We start from the raw sequence: 19,493 nt of genomic DNA on the forward strand, positions 1-19,493 counted from the left end.
TTGCAGTGGACAACAGGTGATTCAGTTTGGGATCATTGTTGTTAACGTTGGAGTTGTAGCAATTGCATACTTTACCTTGCTTAGCTAAAAACCGGGGACGGGGATATGTTTCAGGGTCCCCCCTTGCAAAAATTAGTGCTTTTACTTTTCGATGTTGTGCCATTACTGTTTACATGCATTTTGCCTTCCCAAGTAAAATGGTGTTAGAAACATAATGCAATTAAACGTAATTAAAACAAAATTTATAATCTCAACAAACTGCATTTTAAAACAAAATAAAACAAGGAAATAACATAAAAATGAAAATGTTTTATCTAATCTACGCAGTACAAAAGGAAATATTAGCTTACCTTAGTTCGAAATTTCTATGTCTTCGGTGTGTGGCAGACAGAATTCCTTAAGAGAATTCAAAAACAGTTTAAAATTATCTAAACTAGAATCTGTATATTGCTGTCACCACATAAATTCACAAAAATAAGAATAAAAAAATATTCTCTGTAATGCCAAACTGTCGGCATTTCTTCCAAAAATCCCTTTTTATTACTCCTCACATACCTTCGATAGTATTGATATGACCTCCATTGTCTGATTTCCAAATCCTTAAATGCTATTTCATAATTTACTGAGAGGTGAACAAAGCCATTATCAGAAAGACAATCGCGCGACTTTCAGCAGTCAGATATGATTGTTGTTCTAGGTAAGATATTCTGTTGAATTACGATTAAACCTTCATTTACACGTCAGTCAATCAATAGTTTCTTTTCCATTCGTTCCAATACGTAGAATACGAACTTCATACAGAAACTACAGGCTAATCTTACCACCGGCAGCCATTTTACGTTGTAAAGCACAAAATAAAGCAACATACTTCCTAACAGACATCCAACACAGAAATAAGCCCTGAGAAATATTCTCCCAACGATCAAATTCAGCACGATCACACATTACAACCAGTCATATCATTATGGGTCCAACCAATTGCATCATGATGGGGTTTCCAAAACATACACAGTAAAATACTCAGGTTATCATAAATGAAACAACTTGGAAATAATGCAAGGAGTACCCCAAAACCGGGACTAATCTAAAATAAAATAAATATTTATTTCATAATTTCAATTAAAACAACTAGGCTGATGCTGTATCCTTTACATTAAAACCTATGAAAAAAATAAATCAGTGTATCTCCACATATCAACAGCAACCATGTTTACTGCTGATTGACCTGTGATCTAATTTGCATGAGGAAAAACCAAAAATAAAACATTAAGTCAACAATAGCCTTTTCCTGATGTTTAAAAAAAAAGAAAGAAAAAGAAAAGAAAAAAGAATTCATACTTCAATTCCATAATATGGACACAATACTTATTGTTCTTAAATACTATAAAAAGTTGAACCAAACGTTTTCAAATCCATAGCAGTTAAGCTTTCATGAATAAGTACACATTATTTAATTTGGTGAAGATGGATTCCAGGTCAAACATCCCATCATTCACCAGTCTTCTGGTAAAGTGACATCGTACATCAGTGTGCTTAGTCCGATGATTTTCTGTAGGTGACTTAGAAACATCAGTGGCAGATTTATTATTACAAAATAATTAACATTCTTTCAAATTAAGCTTGAAAACATCTTGTAGGACATTTTCCGTCCACATCAATTCCTTCGCTGTTTCCAATAAGGCGATATACCCTGCTTCCATGGTGGATAAACTTATACATTTTTGTTTAAAAGTTTTCCAAATTATTGGTACTTCATAATATAATGGGAATCCACCCATGGGTTTATGGTCAACCGCCAACCCTATTACTTGCATAATCAGCGTCTGAATAATAATATAAATTTAGATGTTTAATCCTTTATAAGTTATTAATTTAATACTGTTGAGATAACCAAGCAATTTCAGCATTGCTTCCCAATGCCTAATCCTGAAATTGTGTTATTTACTGCATATGCTAATATCAGGCCTTGCCCTAATAGCTAAAAAATTCTATTAGGATTTCTGAAAGGTAATTTACATATTTCAGCTGTTTTTGCACTTGTAGATTGACACTCTAATTTTTTAAGAATTAGCAATGGAAAGCGAGTTATTGGTATCTAAAAATGTTTAAATTTTTCAAAAGTTTTGTCTATATTTTGGTTTATGTTTGAAAGTCCCATTGTCATTTTCTAAGAATTCAATTCTAAATAATAATTCAGTTATATGTGGGAGCACAGGTGCATGAACCCACTTCTAAAACACGTCAGCTTCTTTTCTTAAATAATGTCCCTTTTCACATACATTCCTTCAATGCTAAGTTGAACTGGTCCCATAACATGTCTGCATTGGAGTTGTAACAAAAGCTACTTTGCCTTGCTTAAATAAAAACTAATATAAAATAAAACTAATATTTATTTCATAAATTAAAACAACTGGGCTGCAACAGTAGCCTTTACTTCAAAACCAATGGAAGGGGAACAGTGAATTGCCATGTATTTATCCATTCCGGTGAATAAATATTCGTCATCAGCAGCCAATTAGCGGCAACCACATTAGTTTACCGCCGATTGACCTTTGATGTAATTTGCATGAGGAAAAACCAAAAAGCAAAACATTAAGTGAACAATTATGTTGAAATTCAAGTCTTTCCAAAACTTGTTACATCCAGCTTATTATAATAGCAGTAATTCGTGACAATCTCTACATATAATAAAAGAAAGAGTCTGTCTGTGTGTGTCTTTCATTTGCGCTGCGCATAAGCTAATAGACCCACGGCTACGAAATTTGGTACATAGGCATCTAGACGAGACCCAGTGCACCTCAAAGCGATTTTTTCGAAATTCGAATTAGAATTTTTTTAATTTTATGTTTTGTAACAAAATCACGCCATTTTGAGACATAATGGGCTATAGGAAAGCGAGATTTTACTCTACACACTCCATTTTTACATTGTCATGAAATGTAGGCACTTAGCTATTTTACGAACTTAAAATAAATATTGTGTTTCAATAAATCGATTAAATACGAATTTATTTAACAAAGGGAACTTAACACCTTTTCAACGGGATTTTTTCTAAAAAAGTTTATTTTTAAAAATGTACAGTTTTTTTTTCCTTTGATTTTTGGACACATTAAACTTTTATCCTTGCGACTGCTGTTACAAAAAGAATTTTTGAAAAATGATAATATTTTATATTTTTAAAAATGTTTTAAATGAAGTTTCCGAGTACATTTTACATCTTTAAAAATGTGATTTTGGCAACAATTTTCCTGTCTTATTGTTGTTGATAGATTTTTGATGAAATCGCATCATTTTGAATTGTTTCATTCTTTTAGAAATATGAGTTTGGCAACAATTTTCCATCGTATTTCGTACGTCACTGTTTTTAAGAGATTGGCATATTTCATTGTCATTTTTACATGTATATATATACCGTATTTGACAGTATATAAGATGCACTTTTTTTCCTAAATTTGGTCTCAAAAAAGTTACTGCGTCTTATACGTGAAGGTGCATTCAATAATTGTTTATTTGGCTTTTACGAAACGTGAGAACTAAAAGAAACCACGCTATTGAAACTTTTTTCCTTGTGTGTGGCCGTTTAAATAAGGGTGCGTCTTATATGCCGTCAAATACGGTAATAAATTTGTATTGATTTTTTTTGATAAAGTTCTGTAGAGTAAAATTCTGTGTGGAATTTTATGTTTTTGAGTTGCTTTCATGTTACTTTTTGCTTTTTTCACTGTTTGTAAGATATTGAAAGGTTTTGCATGATTTTTTTCCTTCAATGGAAAGTTGTTAAATTTTTTTATTAAGATAATTAATATTTGTATTAAGGAATATAGCTTATTTCATTGTAACTTTTTTCTCTTTAAAATATAAGATTATACTTTGCTTTTCAGAATTTTTTGTTTTTTTGTATTCTTTTGTGTTATTTATTGCTCATTTCACAGTTTTTAAGATACTGAAAAGTTTTGAGTGATTTTTTTAGGAAACAAAGTTCTTAACCTCATTTTTACCATTTCAGTTCTTAAGATTTTGCAAGGGAATAACTAATATTTGTATTAAGGGATATTGCTTATTTCATTGTAATTTTGTTATATGTAATAACTTTTTTTATGAAGTTGTTCTGCAGAGTAAAATTCTACGCAGTTTTTAAATTTAACGTTTGGTGTTTCTTTCAGCCATTTTTCTGGTACATTTAAAAGCCAGATGAAGGCTGGCAGCGAAGCTGCTAGTGCCACAATATTTTTTGGGCCAAGTACTTATTGTATGTCGGTACTGAATTGGACAATATAATTCATATGTCTAATTTGCCTGGGTGTTGCAGATTTTTTTTTTTTTTAAACAAAAATACTAGAGGGCAATGATCTGTATGTATTGTAAAAACTTGACTCTCAAGATTATGTTGAAAAATGCCTCTCAAAGCAGTAGATAGCGAGTAATTCTCTATCATATGTGCTGTACTTAGTTGCGGCTGGAGGAATAAAAACTAGTGTTTGAAGGGTATTATCATGTCACAAGTGCAAAACTGCTCCAGTAGCCACATTTGAGGAATTGACCATCAACGCCAACTACTGATCAGTGCCATGGTAACCAAGTGTTGCTGAATTTGTTAGATCAGTTTTACATTCTTTGAAGACTGCAGTTGTTTCTGCTGCAAAAAGAATGTGGTTTATCATTCTTCTTAGAATCTTTTAAAAAAGAATAAAGCAGAGCCTGAGCAGTAGCTGCCTTAGATAAAAATCGTCGATAAAAATTCAACATTGCCAAAAGCCTCTTTAATTCAGTTACTATTACAGGTTTAGAGAAGTTAGGAAGAGAATTATTGCAGTTTTTCCAGGAAGAGACCAAACATTTGAAGGAGTAATTAAAGAATCAAGAAATGATATTGGTGATTTGCTCAGAATACATTAAGAATTCGATTTTGACCCGGATTTTTGCAGTCTGTCAGAAATCAAATGAAAGTGGTTTTCGTGCTCATCTTCATTTGCTGAAACCACAAGCTGATCATCAAAGTAAGGAACATAAAAGTCTAAGCTAGAAAGTATTTTATGAATAAATCTTTGAAATGTTTGGCCGGCATTTAGCTAACCAAACGGGGTTTTAAAGAACTCAAACAGTCCAAAGAAATCACAGATGTCGTAACCAGTTTCTATGGGTTAACAGGGATTTGATGGTACACCCTACCCAAACCTAGTGTACCCTAGCTAAACCAAATGTAGAAAAAATATTTTTTCCAAAAGGGGAAAAAAAAATGGATTTGTGCACAATTCTGAATAAGTGGTAGAGGAAACCGGTCAGGAATAGTCACAGCATTCAAGGCTTATGTGAAGAGGGTTGACCTAAGCACTTGTGGATGGTCAAGTAATTCCTTGTGACATGAGGTACTCAAACTCTTGTAATACAAGTAAATACAAGTATATTATTAAATAAATTAAAATCTAATGTACTTATTACTTCATAATACATATCAAAATAAAAACTCTCTCCAGTTATTTATCACTGAATGATTTTCACTAAATATAAACATCTAAAGCTTATTTACTTTCAGTGCTCAATAAATATTCAAGGCATATTTACCCCTTTTGCATTTATTAATCATAGACACATAGAAAGATGTTCAGTGTAAAAATTTGCATTAATTAATAAATACGCGTTTTCATAAACAAGCATTTGTTTCATAAATTTCATGTATATTATTAATGTTAATAATAATATAAAGGAAAAATTAATTTGCCTAACATAATTAATTTTTTTATTGTAACATGCTATGAAAGAATATAGCGATACTCTTTTGCAAAAAAATCAAAGCACCATGAAGGAAGTGGTTTTTGATGAAATTGAATATGTGTATAGTTCATACACAGATAATAAAATGATTAAAAAATTAAGGTCATAGTACCTGTTCACGGCTCACAATCACCCATTGAGTGTTCAAATTAGTAGTTGGTCAAACCGCCCCTTGCGGCAACGCAGTGCTTGAATTTGTCAAGGCAAGGAGTGATAGAGGTTCCTAATGTCATCCTGCAACACATTTTGCCAGGCATCCATCAGTTGTCACTCCAGATCTGCGATATTTTGTGGTGCCCGAATTTGGCAGCCTACCATGTCCCAGACATGATTGATGAAAGGTCTGGTGACCTTGCTGGCCAAGGAAGAGTTATCAACCGCACGGAGACAGTCCAGAGATATGCGAGCGGTATGTGGTCTGGCATTATCTTGTTGGAAAATGGCCCCAGGATGATGTGCGATGAAGGGTAATGAAACCGGCCGCAGGATAATATCAACATATCGTTGATCTGTTAAAGATGTACGAAGGATGACTAAAGATGACTGCTGTCATAAAAAATAGCGACCCACACCATCACACCAGGGGTTATGGCTGATTGGGACCGCTGGCCCCATCTTCTCCAAACACGAACACAGTGGTCATATGCTTCAAGAGTGAAGCAGGATTCATTGCTGGACACTATATGATGGCAGTCTTATGGTAGCCATGATGGTCGGCTGCGACACCTTTCCAGACAACTCCGCTGATGTTGTGGGGTCAATGGCAAACATCTTAAGGGCCTCTGTGAGCGTAACCCTGCCTCAGACAAGCGCCGTGAGATAGTGGGCAGCACCATGGGACGTATAGACGTGGCTGTAGTGCGTAGAATAGTTGACAATAATACCGTTGGGTCGGTTTGGGCCTGGCGAAAAATCATCTTATCCTGCCTCGCATTTGTGATCCTTGGCCTTCCAGAGCCTTCATTTCGTCGGCAATTTCCTTGTAGCAACCATTGCTGCCAACATCTTTGCACAGCAGTGTCTGTATGCTGCAGGTGGCGGCCTATTGCTCAATTTGTGTACCCAGTTTCACGCAACCCTACAATGTGACCACGTTCGAAGTCGTTTAGTTGTCTGTGAGGTCTTCGATGTCGTCGTCATGGCATCTTTAGTTCCTTCTTTACGGAATTACAATGGCAGCAACAAAAAAAGACAAAATTTCCACCTGTGTTGCTGGTTTTATACTTTGCAAATTGCCCACTAGAAATGAATGCTATGATCGCAATTCCTGTTCATTTGCCTTGAAACTTTGATAATTTTCATGTTCGATAAAGTTGTTTTTGCATACCAAATTTCGTCACAATTGCAAAAGGCCTTCTTGCTGCTTCGATTTTTTTTGCGAAAGAGTGTATATTAACCTTATTAATGTATACTCACCAAAACATATTCAACAAGAGACTTCAGATCACTAGTATTAAATTACTGTATTTATAAGGATTGATTTTCCCTTTTCTGGAGTTTTGTTTTCTTTTTGAAATGATCATTACAAACTTTAGTACAGTCAAAAGTCTTTAATCCGGACTTGTCGGGACTTCGGCGATTCCGGATTATCGATTTTTCCGGATTATAGATCATCAGTTTAAATCTGGTAAGATGGCATGCAGAAATTATAAAATTAAAAATATGAAACCGTAATTTATAAAATAATGAGCAATTATGATCTAAAGGGTATCAAAATTTACCAAAAAAGAAACCTAATATTTATTTGTTTACTTTATTAAACATTTCTTTCAACGCGCGGATGCGTAAAGCATACCTTACGCATAGCCGAAATTAGAAAATTGCAACCAGAAAACTATTTGATTTGTATTCCTGATATTTATAATGAGGAGGAATTTGATTTAAATCATATCAAAGACGGAGTACATCGAAATTAAATACTACATTTAGTAAGGAATTATAAGCACAATAAAATAAAAACATCTGCCCTGAAGATAACGATAGTGTTGACAGATCAACTTCCAGTTCATTGCTAGCCGCGACCCCCCCCCCCCCCCGCAGAGCAGCGTGAAATTGATAAACAGATTTCCGAACGGTTAGATAAACAAAGGATATGCTTTTATCCCTTTTTTGTAGCAATTCGTTTTTTGTTTGATGGACATCGAAACATACTTTCGTTTTCTAGATCCTTTGGGAGCTCCAGCATCGGAAATTCTATTTGACATAATCGAAAGTTCAAGCTTACTTTTAGAAAATTGCTCTTACAGTCTGCAAAAAATAATAAGCCGGATCCAATTCGAAGATTAAGGAACAACGCAATTATCAACATTAACTGAAATAGATAATTTTAGTTTATACCGTCCGTTATACATTAAACGCGCACGCGAAAACGTATTCTGCACTTGCGCACACGCATATGCGCAATAGTCAAGGTCTTACGCGCGTGCGTAAAACGCCTGTGCGCATGTGCCAATGCGGCGCATGCGCAGAAAGTTTTTAGCTTTGAGGTCCGGATTATAGATCATTCCGGATTACGGGTGTCCGAATTAACGACTTTTGACTGTATAATTATTCAATAAAATGTTTGAAACTGTTGATTATCATAACCATCATAGTTTACCAATTTCCATTTTACAGGAACATATTAACTGTATAGATCTAATATTCATGAGATCTAGTTTTCTTCAAGTTTTTGGTTGTTAGCACATAAAAAATCAATTTAATAATGTTCCGAAATAAGTTCTTGAAATATCTTAAATGTACCTGCAATAATATATACAACAAATTCAATAGGCCTTGTAGTGACCTTGGCACCAGAAAATGTGGTAGGTGCAGTTCAGGCTTAACCCATTTATGAAACCCATTTATTAACCCATTTATGAAAGTATGGTTTGTTGCCAAATGATATAAATATCCATGAAAACGAAGCTGACCGTGGTAAACAAGAAATTGGCAATTCATTCATTATCTATACAACATAAGTTATTTAATATACAGAGAAATAAAAAGAGGGAATTTAGTATAAATTATGTATTTTATCAGCATATTTAAAATAATGTAATTCAACTGAATTTATTTAACCCCTTAACTACTGCGGCCGTATATATACGCCCTGCTCAGCCAATGCGTTAACTGCCCTTGGCTTATATATATACATGCCCTTCCGAAATACTATCATTTGCTTTGCGCTGCTACAAGTGAAATTATTCGCAAAGCTTTAGAATACAACACCACAGTGACCCTGACAAAGTATGCGAAGGAGGATACTATTTCAGAGAAGAGGGAGATTTTCTGAAACTGTGAAAGTAATGACTGCATGGTTATTGCTCATGTTTCTGTTTGAGTAAAGCATAATTTTTTTATTCTGTGTCTTCCATCTTCGTTTACTATTTGTAGTAGATGCTTTTTTTTTTTTACGAATATGTCTGACAGTGAAATAGATGATTTTTTTCCCATCATCTTCATGATTTGATACCTCAGCATATGATATTACGTCAGTTGAAGAGGATTGCAACTATTCTCTTAAAGCTGCTCAATGTTGGGTAAACTTTGATCTGAAAAATATATCTTGTCTATAGCTGCCAACCAATTCAGAAGAAATACATGTTTTTTTTTTAGGTATACTGACTTTACAAGGTATAACATTGAAATTTGATATTGCACTTTACTGGTCTAAAAATAAATTGATCGAAACTCCATTTTGGGGGATGTTTTTTCTTATCTTTTTATTATACAAACATCATTTTTATCATACATCTTTTTAATTATATTTTTACTCTGAACATTAAATTTTGTATTTTCGTTTTTTCTTTTATTCTTAATTTTGTGAAAGTAAGCAGATTTTAGACAGCAAAACTTGCACTTCACATAACTATGCTCGCCTGTGTAAAAAGCGGTGGCACTGGGGAGTATGTATTGTATGTTTTTTGCAGCATGTTTTTAAGAGGTTAATACATACATTAATTGTGTTTAATACAATTATGTGAGCTATTGATTACACTTGATATCATTTTCTTTGCAATTTATTAAGGGGAAGAAATACAGTGCCTGCAGAGTCAGCCTAGTACAATTATGTGAATTGGCTGTTGAAGAGTTCTTTTGTAATGAAATAAAGTATTCCACACTCCATGACTTGGACCGAGGTTCTGTCTTGAAAAGGGCCAATACAAATCTCTCACATTGCACTGCTGATTCAACCCATAGATGTTGCCACAAGCAAGCTTCTGTTAAAACACTGAAAAGCCCAGCAACAGCAAACCCATCAATCAACAATTGCTGCACCCACCTATAAACATTTTGGAAAAGTCATTTCGTACTGACTTTTTGGTGGCCACAATTCAACGACTGTTGCACATTATCCCTCATTCATCAACTTCAGCTTTTTTTCGCATTGATGAAAGGTAGAAAGTAGTATTATAAATCACTATATTGACTAAATGCAATTAAAAAAAAACTGTTTCTTTCTCGTGCAGAACAGTAACTATTTTTTTCTCACCAAGGCTGCTGCAGAAGACACAAACCCAGATTACACTTTAGCAAAGGAGAGGATTTACTATAAAATGCAGAGTAAATTTTGCATTACCTTCTTAACAATACACTATAGGAAGTAACATAGTGTATAATACCCTTTATTATTAATTATTAATATTGATAATGTCTGAACTTTGCCAAATTCATCAATTAAACTTCATCAAATTCATCTTGTGTGAATATCTTGTTTTACATAGCATTTGCTATTATTTGCACTTTGTTCTGGAACAAATTATCCATGGAAATGGGGGGACTGCTGTATTTTAATTACGGTTCTAAATACGAATGTCACCTATGTAAAATTCTGCTTGCTATTAACATTTTTATATCAAATTATTGTAAGCAATTCTGAAGTCTTTTGAGTAATAATTTTATTGCAGAGAGCAAGTTGAAGTTTTTCGAGCAAATAAGAAAAAATTGGAAAAATGGTATACAAGTACACAGAAGGTAAGCCAAGTTCTACTGTACTATTTTCTTTAAAATGTTAATATGTTGTAAAGTTTTTGTTAGATCTATTGAATCTTTGGCCCAAATATCATTGTTGTGATTATGCCATCTAATACTTTATATTGTGTCATATTGTTAGCCATTCAGTGGTTGAGCAGTAGAACACTGAGCATTGTGTTTAACCTGGGCTCTAAACCTGGCAAATGGGAATTTTCATAGTTTTGCCTATGTGTATTTGCTAAACACTGGTAGTTTGCTCCGAGATTCAAATCCCATGAGTGGCTAGCTGCATGGCCATTTTTGTGTTTTTTTCCATGTATAACATGTATATGAGCCAGTTTCTCTTAGAAAATTCTCCACGAAAGCATCTCTTTCCTTAGGCATATAGCTATCGAGGCTTAGCCATAATCACATAAACCATTCTCTTTAAAAGTCCCCCATGAAAGCATCCCTTCCCTTAGGCTGATAGCTGTCATGAACTCTGCTATAATACAAGTAATTTAATCCAGTGCTACAAAATATCACGGGCTTATCTGCTACAAAATCAAGATTTTAAGAGATTCTTCTGCATATTAAACCAAAGCAGGATGAAGTACAACAATACCGTATATAATAAGTCCAATCAGTCTGGATTCACAATAGTTCTGTTTGAAAATTTTAAAACAGATTAAATTTTAATTTAACAAAATAAAAGTAAATTGTGAAAAATTTACACAAAGGTATCTTTAACAGGTAAGTGAATTGATTGCCCCTCCTCTTTATACAATCAAGTCTCTTTTTGTCCAGTTAAGTTTTTTAAGTAGTTTTAAAATTATTTGTTATGAAAATGAATAATGAAAAGCTAATAAATGGGGATGAACAGCAGGCTTATAAAGAACAGGATAATGACGACCTGGTTAATACCTGCATGAAAAAGTAACAGCTGAATTACTAACTAAAATTATTGAAATTGTTGAAACTTTGCCAGGACACATTACGGAAGTTGATCCCAATATTGAATACAGCCTTACAAATTGCAAAACAATAAACTATGCAATTTGTTGTAGAGAAAAGACCAAGGAAAACATTTTGCAGAGAATATTGCAATTTTTGGAGATTAAAAATCAAATTACTGAAACATTCATTTTAAGCAATTGTTTCTAATGAACAGATTTGAATTTATTATTTTCATTCTATTTATTACCAAGCAGATAAATATTTTTTGGGGGATCAATTGGTATTTTTTATGTGTTTAGGGGGGGGGCGAATGATTAAGACTGTTTAATATATCGAGTTCGATCCCATACGACAAACCTAGCAGCGACATACAGCATGTTCAGTTCCAACAGCAATGTGCTTGCCTTTTCCCATACAGCACATCAATGTTTGTAGTGTTGCTGATAATCCTTTAGTGATCCTTATACGTAAATAAACAAATTTGTTGCACATTGATCTTGGGCTTTTGAGCTGAAGATTTCACACTTCCTCCTGTTTGCCAAAAATGGAAAACATTTCATTCTAAAATTTTGCGACATCCATTTGCTGCCACCTGAATGCTGTGCCCAGAGATGATGTTCTCACTTGTCACCCCTAGCTACATCACTGATGTGAGAGGTATTTCAGATAGCATGTTGTTTTCATATGATGTCCTTCTGTCATGTACCGTTTGAAATATAGCCAACAGCATTGATTGCCTTATTGCAATATGCTTACCCATGCATGTTTAATATCTCTGTGACTGATTTGCTTAATTTAACTAAAAATTTCTTGTTAATTTGTTCCACCTTTTCTGTCCATCTTGTAATAGAGGACTACCATGCTGGCATAATCACAAAACCACCATTATAACAATTCTGATGTTATCATGGTAATGCCCCTTGGCATGCAGCCTTATCATGATTGTTTGGCAGTATGCCATTTAGCTGCCAGTGCAACTCCACTTTGCTATTTTTTTAAGCAAGCTAAAGAGCCAACCCAGGAACATTTTGATATACTCTTAATATGCTACTAGAAATATCAACATCTAAAACTGCTGCTGTACTGGCTAAGCCAAAACAGTTTTTCTGCCTGACATAACTGAAACACGAAACTATTTGTTATGTCTGCTAATTAGTGCACATATACCTAGATAATTCAAAAATAGACCTGTCTTCATGGCACTTTTCTGTTAAAGCCATACTACTTAGTGCTTTATTTTGGGGAATTCCTAAGTGCCAGTTGTCACTGGTTTGGTTTCTTTTCAGGAGATAAGTGTAGTTATAACCATTGCTTGCACAAGCATATTTTTCATGTAATCTTGCTTTTTCACCGTAATAGACTATTGCTGGGCTCGTATTATTTCACATAATGGACTCATAAGAGCTATTAATTTGCTTCTGCATAACAGTTATTGATTTGCCAAAATAAGAATAAGCAGCTATCCTATTTCCTAATGAAAGAGAAATTCTTCTCAAAGGAAGAATATTTTTGAATAACCATCTCTTATCCATATCTAATCCAAGTTAAAATCTTAACGAAAACCAAAATGGCCATCCAGCTTCTTTCTTGCTAAAGGGGGACATAAAGGTGTCAATAAAAACATGGTTTGTTGGATCACACATTGCTTACCATTAATGTGCTGTATCAGTAGTTGATCTCTGTTGAAATCAGCCATTTGTGATCCTAGAACATCAGTACTATTCTGTATACTTAGTTGTAACTGTGGTTTTAGAAATAAGTTTACATCACTCCATAATTTTGTTGCTTGTATTTTGACTGATGAAAGTGACATAGCTCTTCTTATTATTATTGGGATATACTGCATAAATGCTTAACCATCAACCCTATGAAAAGCAGAAGTCCTTAACTAGTAATGGCATAGCTTTAATTTCAGGTGTTCAATTACTGAGTACCAATCTTGCGTTAATTTTTTACAACTTCATCTTTCACGATGAGCTGATCTATCATTGCATATCTGATAATAATGCGACCTTCTTAGATGCCAATTTTCCCATATCACTTTCTCTGAAGATGCAATGTTGTCTTTCATTCATGTTGCAGGACTTAGGTGAAGAGAATCACTTCCATCATTTGTTAGTCTGTTTATCTATTTAAATACAACCCATACACCCGTCACCATACTGAATCTGTTAATGCATATTTTTAGGTTTCATGTTTTCGCTGATTAGGAATGTCATAACATTTCACTGCTGTTGCTTGCTGCATTGTTTGAAACAATGTCGCCATCATGTTGAATGGTTTCTAGGTTTTTTAACTATGCTGCAGATGTGTGAAAGCCATCGGTTTAATCGAGTTGTTCGCTGTCATTTATACTTAACACATTGTGATTTTAGTTTGTGCAGTGTGTATATGAGTGATTGTATAATTATAATACTGAAGTTTAATAAAATGTAAAGTATTAATTACTATATGTGTAAAATTCTGACTTGCAAAGCATTGTGAAATTTAATAACTAATGTGTAAAATTCTGACTTGCTAATTACTATATGTGTAAAATTCTGACTTGCAAAGCATTGTAAAATCTAATAACTTATTTAATTATTTCAGGAAAAAGAAGGTGGAAGCTCATCAAAAGGAGTTAGTATATATTTTACAATGCTAATTGATGGTTCTTATTTGTACTAGGTAATATAATTAAAAACATTATTTTTCAATTATAGAAAGTAAAAATGTGAAATGTATTTTACAGATCAAAAGATCACTAGTTCTAGAAGATACAGATTCCTCTCAAGGAGGTTAGTTGCATGCTTTTTTTTAATATACATATATATATATTTAACTGCAAATCTGAAAATGTGTTATGTATTAAATTTATGCAACTTATTCCTTTTATAAGAAATGTTTGCTTATAAGAAAGAATAATAGTTGGAGCAATATTAAATTGTAGGCAGTTCATATTTGTAAGAGAATGCAAAAAGTCAAACTGCTGTCAATTTTGAAACTGAAAATATAAGCATTAGCTGCCAACTTTTCCAGATTTTTTATTTATGTATAATTTTTAGCCTTTACTGGTGAAAGTGTTTTTCAGGAATAAAATGAAATTGTGCAAAACTTCAATCCCTCATTTCTAATGATATTCATCATATTTTTTAAAAGTACTTTGATAAATTAAAGCTTTCCATCTCTACTTAGAATTTTCTAAGTGTAAACAATTACAAAATGAAAATAGTTTAGAAATTTAAAATAGGTAATTAAAATGTTTTTCATTGTAATTATATAATACCATTTCCCCCCAAAATAAGACCTAATAAAAATAGCCCTAGCATAATTTTTCAGGGTACTCCTAAATATAAGCGCTAGTTAAAATCATCAACCATTATTTCGTGAATTGGAATGCATCATCTGTAAGTGGATTACTGGCTGAAGAGCAAAATGTTTGGTTATTCACAAAACTGATATTCAAGCATTTGCTGTTGCAGTGCAACCATAGCTAGACATATTGCCAGATGAATTCAGAGCGTTATAACACTGGGTAAATGACTCAAAATGGAAGATACTGAAATGAATAAATGTGCAGTTGCATTCAAGTGTTTCGTTGATGGCATCAACTTCTCTAAGTACCAAATCTTGAACATGATTTCTATAGATGAAACTGCACTATTTATGGTTAAAGTGTCTCAAACTACCATTGATCAGAGGGCTGCCTCTGCTATATATATATATATAGATATATCCCTCCACTGGTTATAAAAGTGTATGCGTTACAAATATTTTGGCAGTTTGTCTCGATGGAAAGAACACCCTTTCTCTAATCATCTGTAAGGGCAAGAAGGCGGAAATTGAACATGTTTCAGGTATTTATATTCTCAAGACTGAAAAGCTGCTTGGTGCACACAAGCAGTAATAAGAAAGTGGGTGAGTTTATTTTTACCACTTGTTTGTGATATAACCAAAGAGGTGTGCTAATGTAGGACTGTGCCAGCACTCACTGTGCTAAAACCGTAAAGAACTTCCTTGCAGAAAGAAGAGCTGATCAAATAATGATTCTCACAGGAATGAGTGCATCTATCTAAACTCTTGATTTTGCATTAAACAAGCCATTTAGGACTATCTACACCAGTGCTCCGCAACCTTTTCTCACCTGTGACACACAAAAAACCTTTCTGGAATTTCGTGGCACACCAAAGAGTTCCGAGTTATCAAGGATGCCGAAAAAATTCAAATGCTGACACACTTACAATCATACACACAACCACACAACAGTGAAATATATAAAAACATTTAAAATAGACATTATTAAGGGAAAAAAATTGTCATTGTGTATTAAATACATGATAAAAAATTGCAAAATGTCAAATACATGTATTTGATTGCGGCACACCTATATCCTACTCATGGCACACCAGTGTGCCGCGGCACACCGGTTGCGGAGCACTGATCTACACAACAAAATCAATGACTCCATTGAAAATAGAATGGAGAGAAATGAATGAGCATATTCCTTTTTTATTTCCTTCAAATGTGATTAATGAACCTTTTTTTCCCTCTCTCTCTTTCTTATGGTCAGGAATGACGTTTTATTCTCTCTTATGCAAATTCAATAGAAGTTTCATTCCTTCCCATTATAAGCAAGTGAGTTCTGCAATTTAATCTCATGTCTCTGATCAGTGAAACAATAAGATAAAGAATAGTACAGTCAAAAGTCGTTAATTCAGACACCCATAATCCGGAATGATCTATAATCGGGACCTCAAAGCTAAAAACTTTCTGCGCATGCGGCCGCGTTGTCACATGCACATAGGCGTTTACGCGTGCGCGTAAGACTTTTACGACTGCGCATATGCATGTGCGTTTTATGTACGGTATAAGCTAAAATTATCTAATTATCTATTTCAGTTAATGTTGTTGATTGCGTTGTTCCTTAATCTTCGAATTGGATCCGCCTTATTATTTTTTGCAGACTGTAAGAGCTATTTTATAAAAGTAAACTGGAACTTTTGATTATGTCAAATAGAATTTGCAATGCTGGAGCTCCCAAAGGATCTACAAAACGAAAGTATGTTTCGATGTCCATCAAACAAAAAGTGGAATTGCTGCAAAAAATGAATAAAGACATGAAGAAGGTGACAGAGAGGTTAGTAAAAACGAAAAAATTTCGATTGACAAGTTAGTCGGTATTCTCGGAACAGCAATTACGAGACTTGAATAGCGGAACTTTGTAACTGAACTAGAAATTATGTCTGTTTATAGAATTAAAGAGAAAGTATTATCACGTAAAACGAAGCAACTTAAACAACTTACATTGAAAGAAATGTTTAATAAAGTAAACAAATAAATATTAAGCTTTTTTTTTGTAAATTTTGATACCCTTTAGATCATAATTGTTCTTTATTTCATAAATTACGGTTTCATATTTTTAATTTTAGAATTTCTGCATGCATTCTTACGAGATTTAAACTGATGATAGATAATCCGGAATCGCCGAAGTCCCGACGAGCCCGTATTAACGACGAGTCCGGATTAACGACTTTTGACTGTAGTTCAGATGAAACTTCAGACATGTTTATAACACTACCCAAGTTGAGAATGCAGTGCACGTATATACGTGCAGCGACACTTATCAGTGTGTGTCATAAGAAATATTCATTTTATTACATCTGGTTGCTATTTTAATTATGGTTTTGTTTGTCTTTTGTGCCTGAAAATTTATAATAAAATTTTTTATATGTGTAACCTAGCCATAAAGTTATGTTAGTTTAGCAAAGATATTGGAGAAGCTATTGATAATGGTTCCTAAGTTTTATCCATTTTGATTTTAGCCAATTTCAGGTATAAGAAATAAATTTCAGTTCCATTCAATTTTTCTTATACTAAGAGTTAACTGCTTTTATGCTGTAGAAGTCTATTGAAGTAATTAATTTCAAATTATAAACTGTTAGGCTTTCAGTTTAACTAAGGCAAAATGTTGAAGATAATAATAGCATGAGTAAAAACTTGTAAAAAAGGGTCATTAAAGAAAAAAGTATTCTTTTAAATATCCTTTGTAGCATTTTAAAGATTATTTTAATTCCAGAAGAGTGGTATGTTTCATGCCTGGTGCTAGCATCTTTCATTTAACGAGAAGCAGAAATAAATTCCCGAAGAAACTATTAGTGAAACAATAGCAAATAAATACATGTATTAACAGTTGAAAAATCATAATAAATAAATTATGTTTAATCCTTTCTGAACATTCTAGAATTTTTGTCTTGACCTGCACACCTGTGAGATATGGGGTAAGGGATATATTGTTAATTTTCAATTCCATTACACTATTAATTTATATGAAACAAAAGAAGTAAATAATGGAATAAATTACAATAAAAGCAAAGCAGACAATTGTTATGTTATTTGGTTAGGATAGAAGATGTAATTATGATTTACGTTTTTACTGAAATGCCATTCATGCATCATAAATTATTAAATATTAATCATTAGAAGTTGCTTGTTATATTTCAAGGTTTACACTCACCTAGAAAAATCCTGTAAAGTGAGGGAAATGAAAAATGCTCATGGAAAGTTAGTGAAAATAAAAGTGGTTCTTTCCATAAACAGGATGGCACTTAGCACCAAATATAAATGTTGGCAGCCTAACTAAAGATAGGAAGGCAACCCTCATAATATATCCAAAGCTTCACAAAAAGAGTATCTAAAATTATGTTAGTAAATAAAAAATAATACAAAACCAGAAGTAGGGAAATTCATGAATAAGAACACATGAATACCAGTCTGCAACTGCAGTTTATGGAATTGTACTAACACATGCACTTGCTACCATAAATAAATAAAGCAAATAACCTGTCAGGAATGAATGTATGATCTTTTGAATCAATATCCACTTGGTAAAATTTTCATAATAAAAGTTTTTCTGTGCACGTTTATCTCTGCAACATACATTTTTCTTTTTGTGATTTTTCAAGCAGTGTTTCAGTATGGATACTTTTGTCTTGGTAAAAATAAATCATGACTTTTTTGGTAAATGACATAGTCCATGTCGATTTTTTTTTTAATGGGGGAAAAACGTTTTGTCAAAAAAGCAACTGAAAAATCTTAAAAGAAAAAATTGCTGGACTGATCAGTGCTCATTCTTACTTATAATGATGCTACTGGTAACGGGAAATAAATAAGTTGGCACGTCACGCAATTAAAACTGGCAACTTGTTTAACTGAAAAGTACCTTATAAACATTTTTCAAAAGTCAAGAAAAGTGTAGAACTTCCTCAACCTTCCATAAAGATCAGGGCACTTTAGAAAAAAAAAAAAAAAGTGTGCGGATTAATCTTTGCAAGCAATATTGGGTTCTCCAAAAAGTTTCGTGATGTTTTTCATGATAAGTACAAAAACAAAGAAAATTTCATTGAATCTCATAAGCACCATTTTTTCCTCGACTTTTTGCCATCGCTTCTGCTGCTGGAAAATTCATTTATTAAAAGTCATTAGGTTTATTTGTAAAGTAGTTATTAAAATATAGTGTGGCAGTTTCCAAAGAAGTGAACTCAAGTCTGTTCAGAGAATTTTGAAGTGACTCGATGAAAGTCTGAGGGGACGAAGTCTGGTAAATATGCGAAGTGTTGCCAAAAAACATCCCTGCCACACTGTCTTTATTTGACATTCATCAAAATGTGAGCAAAGCATTGTGGAAAATAAATTTTGACAGTTCATCAGTTTTGGGTACAGTGCTTCAATTTCTGATTTTAAAACTTCCATGTGGTAATAGTAATTTTCCAGTTGTATTGTCAGATTAGATGGAAACAATTCATTTTATACAATTCCTTTGGCATTTTGTTTTGGGGTTCAGCCTTGTTCTC

The 19,493-nt window shown here is 33.3% G+C and overlaps 1 protein-coding gene across 6 annotated transcripts in view; it reads left to right on the forward strand.

Annotated features, from left to right (window-relative positions):
- Window positions 1-19,493, forward strand: part of LOC118204081 (uncharacterized) — a 240,928-nt gene that overhangs the window by 201,735 nt on the left and 19,700 nt on the right. For all 6 annotated transcript variants that reach the window (XM_085811770.1, XM_085811773.1, XM_085811771.1 and 3 more), the window contains 3 exons: window positions 10,662-10,728; window positions 14,254-14,283; window positions 14,396-14,441. In XM_085811770.1, the coding sequence (XP_085667896.1) occupies window positions 10,662-10,728; window positions 14,254-14,283; window positions 14,396-14,441 (143 nt within the window). The remainder of the gene's footprint in view (window positions 1-10,661; window positions 10,729-14,253; window positions 14,284-14,395; window positions 14,442-19,493) is intronic.

Source organism: Stegodyphus dumicola, chromosome 2, assembly GCF_044657685.1.
Source record: "Stegodyphus dumicola isolate Sdum_Otavi_A_Nest chromosome 2, ASM4465768v1".
NCBI lineage: Eukaryota > Metazoa > Arthropoda > Arachnida > Araneae > Eresidae > Stegodyphus > Stegodyphus dumicola.